At 44.1% G+C, this 19,563-nt stretch overlaps 1 protein-coding gene across 6 annotated transcripts in view; it reads right to left on the bottom strand.

Annotated features, from left to right (window-relative positions):
• LOC139763443 (bumetanide-sensitive sodium-(potassium)-chloride cotransporter-like) overlaps nt 1–19,563 on the bottom strand; it is a 65,276-nt gene that overhangs the window by 39,082 nt on the left and 6,631 nt on the right. For 3 of the 6 annotated variants that reach the window (XM_071689489.1, XM_071689488.1, XM_071689484.1), the window contains 2 exons: nt 6,934–6,954; nt 696–852 (listed from right to left, as the gene is read on the bottom strand). In XM_071689489.1, the coding sequence (XP_071545590.1) occupies nt 696–852; nt 6,934–6,954 (178 nt within the window). The remainder of the gene's footprint in view (nt 1–695; nt 853–6,933; nt 6,955–19,563) is intronic. The other 3 variants (XM_071689490.1, XM_071689486.1, XM_071689485.1) reach the window with 2 other exon arrangements.

The following is a 19,563-nucleotide window of genomic DNA, read 5'->3' as shown; positions in this document are numbered from 1 at the left end:
GAATGTCCAATCAAATTGCCATCAAAGGATGAAGTGTCAATATCTATCATTGGACGGAGATTACCTGTGAAGTGTCACACAGTGTCCACTTCCCTGGCTATCAACACTGAACTTTTCATAAATGTGCTGTTTACCGTTGCATGATTCGCTAGGCCAAAACCTGGCTAGCTCGTTCTTTGCAATTACTGTTTGTCTGTATGGTTATGCTGGGTGTCGTGATGATCTTACAGTTGCTCGTGTTACCAGAGCTGTCCAGCGAATACAAGTAAACATAGTCCTAAACCTTAAAAAAAAAAAAAAAAGCGAGTTTGTGTTTACTTACCCACGACAAAGATCGGTAGATACACTTGTTTTAAATCTTCACAACATTACCTGTTGCTGACCAAGTTGGGCAATAACGAGTATGAATCAATCAATCACTCAAACAACGTTGCCCACACACTATCAATCAATAAGCCGAAAGTCGCATGTAGCTCGACAGCCACAGAGGCTATCCTACACACACACGTTTCTATAACGAACCTCTTGAGCAATACGATAGAACCCTTTAGCACGATGGTGCTACCTTTAGGTGCAATGACGTGATCTTTCCCCTTACTGTTGAAGTTAAAGTCCAACGGCTACGGCACGGTCGTGCTAAAGGGCCATACCGCCATGATCGAAGCGTAATAAAACAACTGTTCAAACATACTTACGCACGCCAGCCTGTCCGGTGACCCAGGAGAGTCTGAGGAAGAGGATGACGCCCCAGATGTTGAGGAGGCAACGCACCAGCACGCCCTGCACCCACCCGAACTTACCCTCCACCGCTTCCGTCTGGTCATGGCCATCATGCGCCGCCTGAACCAACACCTGTGCATGATGACGACTCTTTACGTAACGGGGAAAGGCTGGGTGGTTATCTGGGCCTTAGACCTATCAAATGAAAGGGTCATTAACAGGCAGTCACTATGAAGTTAAAATAACCCAAAGAAAAATCTTCCAACACCTTCACATAAGATAATGCTAAGGCAACGTACACCCTCATCATGTATATGGCACATGAAGGAGGAAACATGGGCATTCCTGTACCAGGGAGGAACTAGGGAGAAAGAAACGTAAAAGACATCACACTGAGGGCATCCAGGGGCAAAGGAATTTCTGTAGCTTCAGGACGCTCAAATATCTTACCAAAAAAAAGAACATCAGAAAAGCCTTCGAAATTGTAATAAAAATGAAGATTGTAAGATGAACCACTGAATATGTGGGATTAAATGGATGTAAATTGTAAACTGTTGTGTGTGTAAACAGCATGGCAGCCAATCAGAATATTGTATAGACCGATTCTATTCTTCGTTATGGATGGGAACTGGCGCTCAGAAATTAAATTACCATCCTTTGAAAGTCTCTTCAGAGAAAAAAAAAAAAAAAAAACATCAAAGTTTTCATTATATACATATTCAAGGTTATAACTTGTCGGCCTTAATGACCGTGGCAGCCGCGAAGTTCTTTACAAGCAGGAACAATCTACCAACCCTTCAGTAAATGTTAAAAAGGTTAGTGAAGCCACAAACCCACCAGCAGGTCGTGGAGATCAATATACTGTTCATCAGCGGAACATAAGAGACACCATTTTGGAATTCTGAGCGGGCGCCTTTGATCCTGTAGTCGCCTCCTAGTATCGGGTCTTTGAAGTGAAATGATGACGAAGTGGAGATCTGGACTGATGGGGCCGCTTCCTCATGCCTTCACGAAGTGGATCTGGACTCATGGGGCCGCTTCCTCATGCTTTCACGAAGTGGAGATCTGGACTGATGGTGCCGCTTCCTCATGCCTTCACGAAGTGGATCTGGACTGATGGGGCCCGCTTCCTCATGCCTTCACGAAGTGGAGATCTGGACTGATGGGGCCCGCTTCCTCATGCCTTCACGAAGTGGAGATCTGGACTGATGGGGCCCGCTTCCTCATGCCTTCACGAAGTGGAGAGCTGGACTGATGGGCCGCTTCCTCATGCCTTCACGAAGTGGAGATCTGGACTGATGGTGCCGCTTCCTCATGCCTTCACAAAGTGATCTGAACTGATGGGGCCCGCTTCCTCATGCCTTCACGAAGTGGAGATCTGGACTGATGGGGCCCGCTTCCTCATGCCTTCACGAAGTGGACATCTGGTTGATGGGGCCCGCTTCCTCATGCCTTCACAAGCTATTCGGACACCGACGCATGCTCGCCATCCACTGAGTATATACAACCACTAACCTTGGCATAAAAAAAGTCCTCTTACTTCATACATTTCTCTACTTTCTTTTCGCCCGTCTTTCCATGTACACAATGAAATGATAATGTCGCTCAGGCCATAAAGGCAACCTTACAATACTGTAGATAAACTCGATATCAGGACTGACACATACTTCTAAGTGAAGGAGAAATGTGTGTGTATCAAGTCTCCAAATTAGCTTATTTCATCATAGCCATTTATATCTCTCTGTAAAGCCCATGACAGCTCGTACCACTGGAGTATTGCACTACTGCCAACTCACCTGATCACAGTTATAGATTTATGTTGCCACACAGGTGATATTTCCAGTTTGAATGTAGGTACCGGCACACTCTGCCTAGTGTGAAGATTTACCAAACTGTACAATGATAGCAAAAGGTGTCTGGATGAGGGGGGGAAGGGAACACCTACATCATTTGGCACGACCGTGATATCTGGCGGCCGTCCAATAAATCTCCGCCACCTCTCCTGACGCATGGCGACATTCGACGAGTTCCGGCATCCTTCGAAACCGCCACTGGAATATCCGCCTACCGGAGGGACCCGGCTTCTCGGGGGACCAAGCCTCCCGAGGGATCCGGCTCTCTGGAAGACCAAATCTTCTAGAGGACCTAAGGCCCTCCTGGAAGATCCAGGCTTCTTATAATACTCAATCCTTTGGAAGACCCGGCCTCCTAGAAAACTCGGCCTTCCAAAGCCATCCAAATGGCTTCTGAAGCTCCAACCCTCTGGAAAAGCCATCCTTACTGGACGACAGGCTTCTAGGGGAATCGGGGTCCTGGAAAACCCTGTCTCCCTGAAGGATCCAGCTACCTGGAAGGCCCAATCCCCTTGAAGATCCGGCTTACTGGTATTTCCATTTTCTGTGGACATTGCCTTAGGGAAACCCGGCATCCGCTAATGACGTACGAGAGTGTTGTCACTACAGAATACAAGGTACATATTGATCATTTTAAGGACTCCAGTTATGACAGAGGAACTTGGTACTTACAGAACACTAACTCTAAATAACGATATTTGGATAAAAAAAAGAAAAATTCCAAAATGTATCAACTGTAATCAATGCTTAGAAATACAAAATGATTTAAAACACTCACACGTTTTTCCGCCATCAGTGAAACGAATGAAAAAAAGAGAAAAAATAAAATTCATACATGAAAATACATCTCATTGGGTTGAAGGGAGGAAGTCAAGGCTTACTATACTATACTACATGAGGGAAAAGTAAGTTTCAAGTAGACAAGACCGTCTTAGACCCATGAAATAATATTATTTTCAGTAAACCAAGCGCTATCTATACAGTTAAACTGGAAAGAGATACCACGCACTTCTGCCACTCAAATAACATTCACAGGTCGTACTCTCTCTCTCTCTCTATATATATATAACATACAAACCTCCAACATCCAGGACTGAACTCGGGACCCCTTTGTAACAGGCGGGAGCGCTACCTCTAGGCTATGATCGCCCCTAATAGGAATACGGCTATTCGAATACTATGTACTCGAATACCCATCGTCTCACGTTGGTGAGCAACGGGGTTGACACCGGTCATTTCCCATCAGGCTCACACAGCCAACAGATAGCATTTTACCAAACCTAACTGTACAACGCAGAGGTATATGAATACGAATAAAGTGCTGGCTGGCTATGTGAGCCTGATGGGAAATGACCGATGTAGACCCCGTTGCTCACCAACGTGAGACGAAGGGTATTCGAGTGCATAGTATTCGAATAGTCATTATCCTATTAGGAGCGATCATTGCCTAGCGGTAGCGCTCTCGCCTGTTGCACACGCGTCCCGAGTTCGATCCTGGCTGTTGAAGGCTTGTATGTTCTATGAAGGTGCACGTTCATATGCACTTTGTTCGTGTGTGTGTATATATATATATATATATATATATATATATATATATATCGCATAGCAAGGTTTGCTAGTCAGCTGCCATGAGACGCTATAGCGGTTCTGTAGTCAATTCTCTTTTACCCTCTAGAGGCGACCTACCCCAAGGACCGGCGAGAGATGACGCGGGTCATGGGGACGGGTCGGCATTAAAGACCACAGAGTAGTCCATGGTCTTTCTCTGGCATATATTGGCCCCTTAAGTCCGTCCCGAACAGGGAGCTGGGTCGGGCCCCATACAGGTAGACGAAAAATAAGTTATTCGGGGCCTCCACACAGGTAAAAGAAGAAAACATATATATATATATATATATATATATATATAGATTTCTTTTGTGTGGTCGCTATAAACATTTTCGCATTTTCTCATCTCGTCCGGGCCCCCTGAAGACCCAGGGCCCCGGGAATTTTGCACCTGTTTTCCCCCGTCCTCTTGGTGGGCCTCCCAACCCCTTAGCCAGTACTGCGGGCGCGTCCTGGGAAGAGTGTAACTCGTGTGTGTGTGTGTGTGTGTGTGTGTGTGTGGTGCAGGGATCAATATATCTCCCACCCATGAAGGTCAGTGGTCAGGCGATCGATGGCCGCCTCCCCATCCCATAACCTGTGAAGTCAGACACCCACACACACACACACACCACTCCTGCGCAATCCTACATCCTCCACACACACACACACACACACACACACACACACACACATCGCTACGTCTTACTAACACACGGATACTGCAACTCACTATCTGTCCTTAACTTGCTCCTATAAATCAAAAAATCAAATCTTCATAAATAAACCACCATACCACATCCTGAACCTGTCAACACAAAGGTAAGACCATTAGGAAATGATGGTCTGGACCTGATTCTTAGAAGTGAGGTCAAACACCACGTTATCATACCCCGCCATTGTTCCTGCCTGTCTCGTGCACCTAGCTTACCCTAGTGTGTAGCGCTTCAACCAGTGCACCTGCCCGAACAATATACATACACCTGCCAAGACACAAACACAAGGGCAGTAACTCCTAGTGGCATAAACTAACCTTTATGGGTTCTGTACAGAGTCCAGGTAGCAGCGCAAACAACTACTGGTATATTTTGCCAACAGTCACGACCAATATGATAAACATATGTCCGGTAACAAAATCCAACTGATCCGGCCAATCTCACCACTTCTAATCCGTGAAAATTTTCATGAATATATATAACGCTGTATTTATATTGCCGATCAGTTTGCTGCGCCAGTCGTTCAAGCATTATTTTGCCGGTTAGTATATTTTCGTCGGTTCGTTTTCCTTTGAACCATAACTAGGTTACGATGGGAGGGCCATGGGGAGGAGCTTCCCGACCGAAGGTCTGGCAAGGTATATTTGATTTACTGTGTGAACCCTACACTGTCTCGACTTCCAAGATGGCAACGGGTATGAGTTCGTCCCCGGCCTCGGTGAGCTTGCTACCATTAAAACATCTTTTCGTTCCTTCAGAGTTCTTCTATGAATCTCAGTGTCTGCAAAAAATTAACGTCTGTGAGAAATTTCGAATATTTTTTTGGTATCGCCACAGGAATACTACGAAGCTCTCCTCACAGAGAATTGTACCTAAGCTATCCTAACACAGCACTGGAAACGTACGTCGTAGTAAATGAACTTGTAAGGAAATGATTTGACCTACCGATTCCGACTAGTCCACTAAATAACCACTAAATAATCACGGGCTGCCAAGCAACCACGAAGTCTCTTCGAGACCTGGAAGCCATACTACAGCTTCAACCGCCACACTAGACTGTGGTACTACAAGCAGTTTCTTGCCTTCCCGCGGGTGGCAGCCGTACGACGCATAATACCTTGACGTCTGTATTCCTTCACCTTCAACCTGACACCATCTGTGGGTGCTCGCTGTATGTACATTCATCAATGTGGTGACAACTGGAAAAAAAGAAATTCAGACACAGTGGAAGAAGACCAACCACTACTACTACTACTACTACTACTACTACAGTAATATAAAAATGAGAACGGTTCGGCTGGTACCTCTACTTTAAATCCTTAGGACGAAGACCATAAACCATCACGCTAATGTAACATTCTACGTACACACGTTTGTATTCGTAGCCAACAACCAAGGGGAAAAAAGTCCATCTAGACAGAGCTAGCAACAGGAAGCTACTTTAATTTAAAGAGGTGTGAGCAGGCTGAGGCTCTGTCACGAGAGAGGAAGAAAGATTCCCCCACCACCATGGTAAACAGGATGGGACACTTATCATAAAGGGAAGATGGAAGCCAGTGAGGATCTTCTCTTAACAGGGGGTTGGCTGGTGTTCGCCTTTCACTCTGAGGATACAGATGGAGAGGAGACTTACAGACTTGTTTCTGTTGGGAAAGAAGGGGGAGACACTCCTCGTGTAGATAGGGGGAAGGCAAGTTCTTTCTCTCTCAGTGCACAGGCAAGGGAATGCGGCATTCCTTCTCTCACGTTGAAGGGGAGCACAGACATGAAGACAAATCGTTCACGTAAAGGGAAAAGAACAAAAGGCTCTCTAGAACTACTGAGAAGGGAGCGGCACTATTTTCGCTTCCATGCGTAGAAAAAAAAAACTCAACCTATTAACGTAAATCTGCTCCACAGGCTAGGTAAGGAAGGTGAACAGTGAACATCTAGTACAGGACAAACCACATCCGCTATAACCTAAGGATATTTCTCAAAATATTATCAAAAATAACATAAACCACGAGCTTAAAAGCTTAAACTCTAAGCGGCAGTTAAGCTTGCTATGAGTCACTTACCTCACTCTCTTCAAGATCGTCCTGATAAGCGTGAAAAAACAAGTGTATTAAATCAGTCTTGGAAGAATCATATACAATTTTCGCCAAAGAACAGATGAAAACAAAACAATACACTGCTGCGCCGGAGAGACCCGTTAACCGCAACACGGATCGATCACTCATTATTTCAGGACACCCTCTGTAACTATTAACCACATGAGGTAAATAATGGGACGACTGCAGTTGCCACACCAACACACGGTCCGGTTAGGAGAGGGCGGGGAGTGGGGTTCGAACCTGCAACAAACATTCGCCCAACGTGTCAACATGGCCCAAGAATGTCGAGGAGAATCAATTCCAGATTTTACTTACAAAGACTGCCATGTCAACCCTCAGAGGACGGTCAAGAAGACACTGTTACCCACACAGTCACCGCACAATTCACGAAGCAGGAGGACAAAGAGTTACAAGAATACAACACTTACACAAGTGCCACAGAGAACATCAAAGCAGACTTTGCTCTTACTGCTCAGAGCATGTAGTTGTATTACGCATGACCTGAAAACAGACTGTCTACTTTTTGGGGGTCACGAAGAAGTCGCTTTTCCGCAATCTGGATAGCCTACATAAACCTTAAAGCAGACCTGCCCATGTCGAGACACGGTACAGCCAGACAGTGACGTAATCCACGAGCAGGAAATCCACTCTTTACTCTTGGTTTGTGAACAGGGAGTATATCGACTGCCACGGGTCGAAAATCCCAACCAACGTATAACCTACTTCAGCGAAGTAACTTGTGAAGGATTTACATGATGTAGTTTATGTTACATTAGTCTATCAAATAGATCGTATCACTGCCTAATGAAGCAATTTATGTTACATCAGTCTATCAAATAGATCGTATAACTACCTAATCGTTAACATACCACGAACAAATTAAAATCTTAGGAAACTTACGTCGCTCCTACAAGCGAGAAGGGTGAGGACAAGATCCAATCCTGTACATTCAAGTCTCTCAACCATTTGTGAAAATGGCACTTAACCTTACCGACTGAAGCGGTAATTTCGGTTAACTACCGATTCTACATGCTAGAAATACCACGATACATATTATTAAACAAATAATATTTACAAAACCCAGCCAGAAACTCTTTACAAAAAGAAAATGTTTACGGCTAACCGGGCAACATAACATGTACGTGATATCTGTAGTTCTCAAGGTGAGAGACTCTCGACCTATGAAATAGTAGTATACTAATTCCTTGCTTGGCAGGTACACGCTATCTTTGTCTTTTCCAATTCATCAGTGCACAGACAAGTGTTGTAAAAGCCTAACGTGAGTGTGCCTTGAATATAACCCCTGAGCCACTTCAGTACTGGGACTGAGGCAACCCATCGGTCATGTTTATCCCTTTTTTTTTAATCAAATCGTCTTAAAACACTTGATTCGTGAGAGTGATGATGGTGATGGGAGACTATGGCTTGTAATAAGCCGATGTTCCGTCAAAGCCGTTTGCTGTTGCCAATAATCCGATGGATAAATTTACATCAACCCCTGCCACGAAACCATGTCCCAAGTCTGGTCACACGCCACATGACACCATTACCAAGCAAGGCTCTAACATGATGGCTGCTTGACGTCATTACTCAACGCTCCTCCTTAAAGAGTCACTGACTGGATATAATCCACTTCACGGCGTCAAAAGGGAAACGTACATATGCATGAAGGCCTAACATTTCGTTTCGGCACGAAAGATTGCGCACCTAACCTTACCCAGCTAGGACTCTGATGGTATCCTACAGCTTGCTAACAAGATGAGGTATCCTACAGCTTGCTAACAAGATGAGGTATCCTACAGCTTGCTAATAAGTTATCCTACAGCTTGCTAACAAGATGAGGTATCCTACAGCTTGCTAACAAGATGGGGTATCCTACAGCTTGCTAACAAGATGGGGTATCCTACAGCTTGCTAACAAGATGAGGTATCCTACAGCTTGCTAACAAGATGAGGTATCCTACAGCTTGCTAACAACATGAAAATTCCATGAAACAAAAAAAGACGCCATGACGGATTTACACCGTAAATTACACCAGTCAAAGCAGATGAAGAGGCAACTTCCATTTTGCCACACTGGCGTAGCGCTCCTTTTGTAAAAAATTCCTCCGTAAAATTACTTTCCTCGAAACTTTTTTTGAGACGCAGCTCTGAGATACTGCATCTATTCCGGGTACTGAAGCTGGGAAAAAAAAGGCAGAATTTTTCAGTGATTAGCAAGGCCATATGAAGTAAACTAAGCCTCGTCTTTTTCCCCTCACTGCATCCCAAGATAGTCAGTCAGGTGTGAGGTGTCGACCAGTCAGCACGGCGAAAGGATATTACCAGAAAGCAACGAGCTTTGTTTGGGGATTGGATGACCAATCAACTCAGTGTTTGCTTGACTACTGCCGTGATATCAAATGAAAACTGCCCATGGACTTAGGGCTCGAACACAGCCATTCAAGCACAGGAGTTGTAAGAACACCAGACAGCCATGACGGACAAGGACACAAAAAGAACAAGAAGTTCTTGCAAAATGAAGAAATGTTATGTGAAAACCAAAACAACTATGATACACAAAAGGCAGTCATAACTGGCATGTGAATCCACAGTAAATAAACCTCATGAAAACATCATTCGTGGGCGAAGGAACCGTGTCTGATATTTCAACATTGCTGTCTGTTAGCGGCATTTTCCACGTCTCTAATCATCCAATCCCTATTTACATGATGGACAGTCGATGTTGATCTGGATAACAGTAGTAGTAGAAGTAGACCGTCCAGATCCCAGTGTCAGTATAATGTTTACGACACTGCTATCAACTTTACTCGTTAGCAGGAAAGTAAATATAAAATTTTCGTAATCAAAGTACTAAGAACACGTATGTGTGTGACTTTCTTTCATTGGAAAGATAACTAAACTTTCCATTTTACCGATAAACTCGCTTCTATTTTCACATGTAGTAGTTCGCATGGGTAACGTTTTCTCAAATAACAGATGTTCCGTAATCAATGATTGTTTAACCTTACGACCCTTAGGTATAGTGACCTAACCCTTAAGGTTTAGGTCAAAGGCCAGGCCAAGAGTCGTAACGCCTTGCCCCAGGTGCAGTACAGTCGTGCTCAAGGCGCACGATTAATGTTCTGTTCTCAGCAAATACAACCAAAATACCATTACTCCAAATCTCTTTTTTTTTAACATTTGAGATACTCTTGAGACATACTTAAGATATTCACTCACTGTTGTTGAGTTAAACCCTTCAAATTTAGTTTTTCTCCTTCCTCTCATACCCCATAAATAGCAGTACATGCGTGTCGGAATTCTTCTAAGTATTATGCACATAGTTCCTGTAATTTTCTCGTGGTAATGTTTTACTTTACGCCTGACACACAACGAAACTGCCTGAATGAAAACCCTTGAGTAAGATGGTCTTGACCCTTGAGCACAGAACGAGCCCTAATCATGAAATGACCCTTAATAAGTATGACGCTGTGACCGCTTGATATGATGACGTGACCTTTGACTTGAACCATAGGAGTCAAATAAAAGACCAGGCCATTATCACACTCAAGGGTCATAACGTCGTACTCAGGAAGCGGATTTGGCATGTATGACCTTCCTGGTACACTGACGCCGTCGCTCTTACTCCATGTTGTTCGTATGTTCAGAAGCCAATCCTCTCGCTAGACGCTACACCATGTCGTAATCCCTCCGCCTCACGAAGATATTATCCTCTGCAATATACAGTAAGACTCCAAAATATGTATATCCACTGAACAATAACGTTATGATTCACCAGAATTACTGAGCTCTCCATAGCTAGTATATTGATTCAAGAAGTTTAGTTAATATATATATGTACTGGTATACTGGGTCAACCACGACAAAGTGTGTCCAACAGCGAGCAGACAAGGAAGAAAAACAAGGGCTTGTCTGATGGCTGGAATGTGACGACAAGGGAAGAGAACCATTTTCAAATAACACCACCACTCGTCCCTCTCTGTATATACAATGAATATACGTCGCCATGGAAACCATCATCACTCGGCCGTCCATCATCATGGCAATGCTTAGCTTTTCTGTTATGTCGTTGTACCATGAGTTATGTACTGTTGTTCACCACACAGTGAAAGATGGTAGGACTCGAGGCTGCTGGTGTGACGTTTGGCATGGTTCATCCTGAGGGTCAGGTCAAAGGCCATGCCGTCATGGAGAAGCGTTGTATCGTCGTGCTCAAGGATCGTACCGTTGTGCTACTGTGCTACTGAGCAAAACGTTCTCTTAAACACTGTGTTAAAGGAAAATCCGAAAGCTAAATATATGTTATGTGTAATTTTCATCTTTGCTGTTCTCAGTATTTCTCAATCTTGTATATCTAACCTCCTTGTCAAGATACAGATTAAAAAAGTGACCATGCAACACGTGTATCAAATAGAAGTATACTTGAACTATTTCTCTTCTTGTATGCTAATCAGTAAAATCTGAGCCCTAGAATGTCCGCTAACGAGTCTTGATTCTGGAAGATTCCAAAAGGAGGGAAAGAGGGAGGGAGGAAGCTCGCCCGCCACCCCCTCACACTTTGCATAAAACCCCCGGGGTAATTGGCAACTCGTTCTTCAGAAACGACCCGGCGCTGCCTTCTAGTCTCACAATTCCAAGCAAGAACTACTTAATATTACCACAAAAACAAATAAAAAGTCTATACCCGACAAATGTTTGATACTAACACCACGTAGCTAAAGTCTGTGGCATGATTAATATTATTATTATCCGGCTGCTGTAAAATGAGACGGGATTTTCCTCGGCCGTTCCTCTTTATTGAACCAAATTCGCTCATCCGACATCGATCCCTTTATCTTCCATGGTGCAAATCTCGTACTTTCTAATCTTCTCCATCCGTTCTACTATTACTATTTTCCATCCTTTCTTATCATTCCTCCTCCATTCTTCCTCTTCTCTCCTCCTCTATCATTCCTTAACCCGTCCTCATAATTTACTTTCCTTCACTCATAAAGATTCCTCCTCTTCCCTCATTTTTTTCCTCTTCCTCACCTCACGTCCCCACTTCACCCTCCTTAATTAAAGTGTGGCGGTTGCAGCAAACTATGAAAAAAAAATATATATACATTACCTTGTATGAGGAACACTACAGCTGATGGAACTGATGTTAACATGGATAATGGATGCAATAACACCTATGGTGATATACATGTTAACAATCTAATCATACTTGGTATAGAAGGAACATGTTAAGAATAAATAATGTTAACTAACACCGATGATGAAATATTACAAGGTCATCATCATCTCGACTAACAAAGCTAACAAAAATGAAAAGACAATTAAGAACTTATATATTCCACACTGAAATGAGGTAACCTTAGAAACATAAAATCATGAAAAAAAATCAACCAAGTTACCCATTTAGAACAATTCTGGAGACACGGAGTTGACACACACACACACACACACACACACACACACAAGGAAAAAAATTCTCGTTAATATTGCACCTTTCATTTACTTTCCCTCCATCTGTCATGTTTCTTCAGGCAGTGAGGAGTAACTAACAGTGAAGGAAGGTGAATTGTTTCCGTAGAATCTGGAGTGCTGCGAGACGTGACATATGCCAATGTGCCCGCATCACACCGAACGTTTCGACAACAAGGGGGGATATCCCTCCACCGAAAAACAACTGGGAAAAACAAAATTCATTGTCTGTGATAAACAGACGGAAATTTCCGAAAATTTACCGGGCTGACTACCAAGTATTGTTAACGTGAAATTACTTTAGTATTATATTTCTGGTACATCATAGGATGTATCAAGAATGACATGCCGTTAACAGCTTGTTCAGCGAGACAGGATATATCTACAACAATCAGCTTATTATATACAAACCGAACCGGCATGAGGTGAATGTCGACAGTCAGCCGGGGAAGTAAAATGAAGGCCTTCGCCGTAGTGTCGGGAAACATTCGATAATGCGCTTGGAATCTGACCTTGTTTCGCTTCTTATTTTAGAGTAACATATTTTGAGTAGGCTCTTGATGAGAGAAAAAGAATATGACTGTCATGGTTGAACAGTGCCTAATCACATCATATATGCCAGAGTCAAAAGATTTTTCTAAACATCTGAAAGATAAATAATTGCACTTTCGTAAGTGCTATCAATTTGTGCTAATTTTTTTCTCAAAGAAAAAAATGAATTAGTCATTGAAGAAGGGCTGTGGTTGTTTCCTTTTCTTCCAGAGTTGAGAAATACATGACAATAATATCACTGACAGTTTCCGAACTTTCTTCGATGTTCATGAACGGTCTGCACTGCTCTGAGAGTTTCCAGGTTGTGTGTGTTCAGCAAGCATGAACAGACTAATTTTCACTGGCGTGCGAAGTTAAGGCAATCCCACAAATTTGATGACGCGGTCTCCTCGCTCACACATAGTGTATAGGGACTCACGTCAGCGTTAGGTTTCCTGCGTCTCGTGTGGCATTTCGCGGAACTGATCGATGAACCATATCTTTCATGATTAGAGGCATGTGTTTTTTTCCCCAGATATTCCCAGGTTACACTAAAATGCGGGTGGGGCCCGGTAAATGCGGGTTATTCTGAGGCTATGAATAAGTTGCGGTGCACGCGAAAAAGTACACCTAGTTCCCGGCATGGGCATTGAGGACGACGGTGCCATCACTGGGTGATGACACGATTTATAATACGACTATCAATGGTCAGGTTAAAGGCCATGCCATCATACTGTCATGCTGAAGGTGAGGGGGGGTTTTGATTAACTCGGCAACAGCAACATGAAAAGAAACTTTCATTCGTCGAAGACAACTCACACGGACAGTCGGCATGGTGAACCTAGTCCACGTCCGAACGGGAAGACAACATCGAGAATTTCATTTTCCATGCAGTTTTGAACCGCCTAATATCTCCTTCACTTCCACCAGCACCCACAAGAACAGACTAGGTCTCCAGCTTAAAGCTTTCAATAAACAATACGTCATATTTCGAACATGACGTCTGCAGGAAAGCCAGTGGTGTACATGTAAAGGTCTATGTGCGGAGACAAAACCTGGACACTTTTGCCATCATAAAACGTGAAAATACTCACTGTAAACAGTTGAACTATCAATTTATCAATTATCGTTTTCAACGTTCATTCATATATATATATATATATATATATATATATATATATATATATATATATATATATATATATATATATATTCGTAGTCGACGTTGGCAAGGAAAAATGAGGTAAGGTCGGCGTTACTTCAGCCTACTGCCCTAGAAACAAGCGGGAGGCGTGGCCAGACAACGTGAGCCAGCCAGCCCACACATGCCTCCCACCAGGGAAAGGTCGCCGCTGATGATATTCCACATGGCACGCACGGGTCCACGATGCGTCACAGTGGAATTTTCATTTCCTGATGGCCATCCAGTGGAAGATTGAGTTCGTCTGTGATGCAGGCGAGAGACAAATAACTATCATTTCTAGTTTATATGACTGTACCATAGAAGCGTTGGTTAGGATCTAACATTGTCATATAGCAATTAATTAAGAACTCGTCAAAGTTCATTATTGACTAGCACGATGGTTCGATCCATAAATACGAAAGAACGAATTTTCTGTATAATGAGTTCGTCTTTGACCTTTAAAGGTAGGATCGTCGTGTTCAAAGGGTCAATGGATGCAAGGCTGACGTGGGTTGCGAGGTTCCTGGTAAAGCAACTGACACTGGGATCTTACGAAAACTGAAGAATGTTTTGAACCGCGGAAGTTACAGACCTTATTGGGAAGGAGGGAGGGGAGATTAATGAGTTACGGACTCCTCACAGAACATGGCAGAGGAAGACATGGATAGCATGAGATAATCCTGAAGTTATTACAGGAGTTAGTGATTCTATAGGAACGTTCAGACTTGCACCTAACGCACAATATATATACATTTGCACCGTGAGCCAAGTCCCCATAGTGGCTGGCCTCAGGTAGCTGTGCTGGTGCTGACCTTCATCACAACCAATGGTAATCATATGAGTTCCTCTCACCTCCTCAGCTACCCAAGAGTCCACAAGCCCTCACGTGGCACAACCCCACACCTTAGGAATCCAACCTAACTCTCTCCTCAAACCCTCACCTCACAGCCCCACACTTCTGGAGCTCGCCAACCTTCTTCTGAACCCCGTTTGCGCGTCAGATGGTAAATGCTCCCTAAAGATGAGCTACCTCTTTCTCTACCCAGGTCTCGAACCCAACACCTGCATCTCAGGTCTCCTATCCAATACCTCTTTCTCTTCTCCAAGCCGCCTTTTCTGACCATCTACCGCCACCTTTACCCACCTCCCTACAAAATCCTTCCACGTGTACTATCAACCTTTCTCCCCCTCCTCCCCACGGTCGACTGGCCTTCATCAAACCGGATAGAACGAGACCCATCACGTTTGTCCCCGCCTTCTCCCCGCATGCCCGTCCGACATTCTGGCCATGTGACTCCACAGCTCCTCATCACCGAAAATCCATCAAGATAGCGCGCTACTGTGGCGACCTCTCACTGCCAGCCTCTGAAAACATCTACACACACGCACGTCTGTCAGTTACCACTGACCCCACAAGACCTCCTCTGAGTCATCCACCCCCACAAAACCTCCCGTGAGTCACCTGCCTCACTCAACGTTCCAATGTGTCACCCACCTCCCTTGCGTTACTAGACACTCAAACATGACTCTGTGAAGCCACTCATCCTAGAACATTCTGCTCTCGGTACTACCTCTCAAGCTATCCACTCACACCACCCACTATCCATTAACTATCGTAATTATCACTTCACGCCCACTCTTATTATCCTTAACGACCACTAGATCCAACACATAACAAGCATATATCTACCTTCAACAAATGACACCCGAGTTACCTACGACTAACGCCCAGACTGGGAGCTGCTCGCTGCAAACATCCACACGGGGGAAAAAAAAAAAAGTGAAGCCATCCACTACGATCACACTGGAAGGCACCATCCAACCGTACATCAACCTTTCGTGCCAACCAATGCAAACATCCTCGTTGGAAGCTTACCACCGAGTTACCCGCGGAGCCACAATCTGCAACCACCGACAGTGGAAGTCCCCCCCCTAGTGAGCCAACTGTGGTGCCCCTCACTGCAAACACCCACAGTGGAAGCCCCCCCCCTCACCCCCCAGTGAGCCACCTGTGGTGTCACCCACGCGTCATGGTATCGATCCCCAGCAGGGTGGGTGTGGGTAAGGGCGGCCCCGCCCGCTGCCGGCCCACCCTGTCTGCCCGCCATTTATTACCTCACGTTCGCTCCCACCCTGCCGCCCCTAGACCCCTCTGCCCACTTGCAACACCATTTGTTACATACACAGGAATCAATACATGGTGCATATACACGTGGTTAAGCGTAAGACGGGGCAACGCCAGTGTCAAGCTCTTCTCGCATGACACACACTCCCATATATATATATATATATATATATATATATATATATATATATATATATATATATATATATATATATATATATATATTGAGAGAGATTTGTGATTATAGGTGTTTCTGCGCGTCTGTGATGGAGTGCCTTGACGCAAGAACGTGCTAGCATGCGGAGTATGTAGTCAAGCTATGAAGTTAGAAGAGTCGAAAAAAAAAAAGCAGACGTACACCAGCACCTGTGAAAATTCCTGACATTTGTAAGACTTCTTTGACGTGCAACGTAGATAAAGCCACACTCTTAAACATCCAGGGGGTAAGGCATTCCTCTCCCAATGCAAACATCATCTTAACACTTCCGTAATGCGTTTATCCATAAAAAAATAGACTAACGTCAAAACTAAGATGGTTTAGGTTTATGAACTAAAAATGGCATTTCATCACGTCGATCTTAACATGGAAAAGGCTTGATTTTCTTATAAGGGATGAATCATGATAATGGCATGAACTCACGTATTCATGTTTATGAGGGAACTTCAGGTGAACGAAAAATGTTTCCTGGAAGGTCAAGGGTTACTGATCCCGTACAAGACAAAGGGTCAAATACCCCGGAACAGTTTGGGTCAGGTCAGACATCCCACCTTGTAAAGCGAAGTCGCAAAGAGAGAAAAAAATATCCCATGACTGGAGGAATGATAGATGGACCCGTGACTCTATTTTGGTGCAGACTAGACAAAGAGTCAATAATTAAAAAAAAAAAAAAAAAAGTCTGCCCAGCAATGCCTCCAGTTCGCTACACCTCGGGGAGCGGTGGTTGGTTAACTGTATACCACGATCAATAAACTCACGGGAATTAACGCAGCCACACTTCACGTTCGCCGACACTCAGACACGCTGGCATTTTCGTATCATCCTTAACGAGACTTGGGGAAACATGGCAAACGCAATTCCACGTTCATGGAATATTGGAAGGCTTAGAACAGCAAGGTATTCCTTAGCAACCACCGCCACCTGGGCCGCGCTGCCAGCCGTGCGCAGTTTGCATGCCTGTCACTCCTCGTAATGGCAACCCAGGCCAGGATTTATTTTTTCCCCTCCTGACATTCGGTCTTTACTCTCATGTCTATTCCAGGAAGCCTGAAACACTGGAATGCAGGGGAGAGATGTGAATAACCTAAATCATTTCCATATTCTATCATCTAACTTCTTCTTTGGAAAGTGAATCTAATGGCATTTTAGTCTTATATCTTAAAGTATAAAAGAAATCTTGAACATACCATTTTACCGAAAAACTGTCATGGATTAAAGAACATTATATGCGTTATTATCTGGCATTTAACTTAATAAGCAATTGCGTCTTTACCACCGATCACACATTCTGTGATACATCTCGTGAGGGAATTGACTACAAGCTCTAAGCAATACATGATACAAAATTTTTACTATAGCTTATGATGTAGTTCATTATTCACAGAGCTTCATAAGGACTGCACACGGTACATGATAAGTATCGATAAGTATCAAGTTCATTTTGTTCAAACGGGGGAAAACGTCCAAGATTTCTCCACATTTCGGATGTCCCTCGCCCAGAGCGAAGCCCCACATCAAATGGGGAATATACAAGAGCGTACGGGGTTAAGGTCTGGCCAAGAATTAGTACCTAAGGGGGTCATGGCCGCCTCGGGCAAGTGAGGAATACGCCATGCCTCCCCTACGTTGCTTGTCACCAGACGTCACACCACACGTAACAGCTGCTGCTGCTTGGTCCCGTGATGATCAAGTCACATGTTACGGGTCATGCAATATGTATAATGCATGTCTCGTTCCCTCTCTCTGTATTTACCGTCCACAACACCGGCCTGTTCATGGTGACGGCAAGCTATAATCATCAGCAAGATTACTGCCTCCTCTGTAATTACAGAAATGCTGCAACTTCTACTCTTTCTGTATGTGTGTGTGTGTGTGTGTGTGTGTGTGTGTGTGTGCGTTACAGCCTCACCATCAATCAACTGAACATGGAAACTCGACAAATATCATACAATCGTAGAAAATGAAATCAGGAGACGCAGGGAACACGCATCTTGGAAGATAAATCCGGATGAAAAAAAAAAAAATCAACAGTTCAATAATAAATGTCACTATGAATACGAGATTCGCCATACTGGAGGAACCTTTTCAAAACGAATCTTATATGACTTATTTAGTAAATGTCTAGGGTTTCATCACGTCTCGTAACCCCTTAAGCATGACGGTACGGTGACCCTTGAGTACACAGGCAGGAACCTGGGTATGATTGCCTGGCCTTACGAGTCAGAGTAACTGGCAAATCACCATGCCCAAGGGTTGTAGCGTCGTGGTCAAGGGGGTCAACTTGCAAGGCATAAAATCAAAGTCGGACGGTCAGCCATGTTTTAGCCATCGAACTTTTAAGATAATAATTTCCATACATTTCACTCCTCAGATTATGAAGTGGTGAATATCGATTTAGCAAGGATCTGGAGATGTTGTAAAGCGTGGCCATCTCCTGCCGTGCTGTCTCGACCTCATCCACTGAGATAGCTGTAACATATTTCTTAAATTTGATAATTACAGATGTCTTATTCCTAAGTCTACCTCTGCTTCCTTTTCCTCTTTCGGGCTGTCTCTTCGCTCCCTTCCATACAACTGACGCTTTTCCCAACATTTCTCTCGTCTGTCCTGTTTCCCAACCCATTTCACCTGACTCGCCTTCTTTCACCTGACTCTCCTCACCTCCCTCCTCCTACCATGATATAGGGCCACGTTATTGCTCTCTCGTCATGAATAATACACAGGAAAGCAACAAAAACCTTTCGGATTTGTCAGAACCATATACCTCGGGCACCGGAAGGGTGACCACACCAGTCACACAGCAGCAAGTAGTACCGTTGCTCTCCTTCACACAGGGTCACCTCAGTGTACAAAAAGCATAGAGATATATTTTTACTATTTACAATACGTGTAAACCCACAGTAGGTGGAGATGGAAGGATGGAGTGAAAAAGATTTTGAGTGATCAGGGTCTGATCATACAGAAAGCGGAAAGGCTTACACGGGATAAGAGTAAATTGGAGCCATGTAGTATACTGGGGTCGACGTGCTGTCACTGGACTAAACCAGGGCAAGTGAAGCGGTCGAAG

The sequence above is a fragment of the Panulirus ornatus genome, chromosome 47, assembly GCF_036320965.1.
Source record: "Panulirus ornatus isolate Po-2019 chromosome 47, ASM3632096v1, whole genome shotgun sequence".
Classification (NCBI taxonomy): Eukaryota; Metazoa; Arthropoda; class Malacostraca; order Decapoda; family Palinuridae; genus Panulirus; species Panulirus ornatus.
This window is presented reverse-complemented; position numbering and strand designations above follow the sequence as displayed.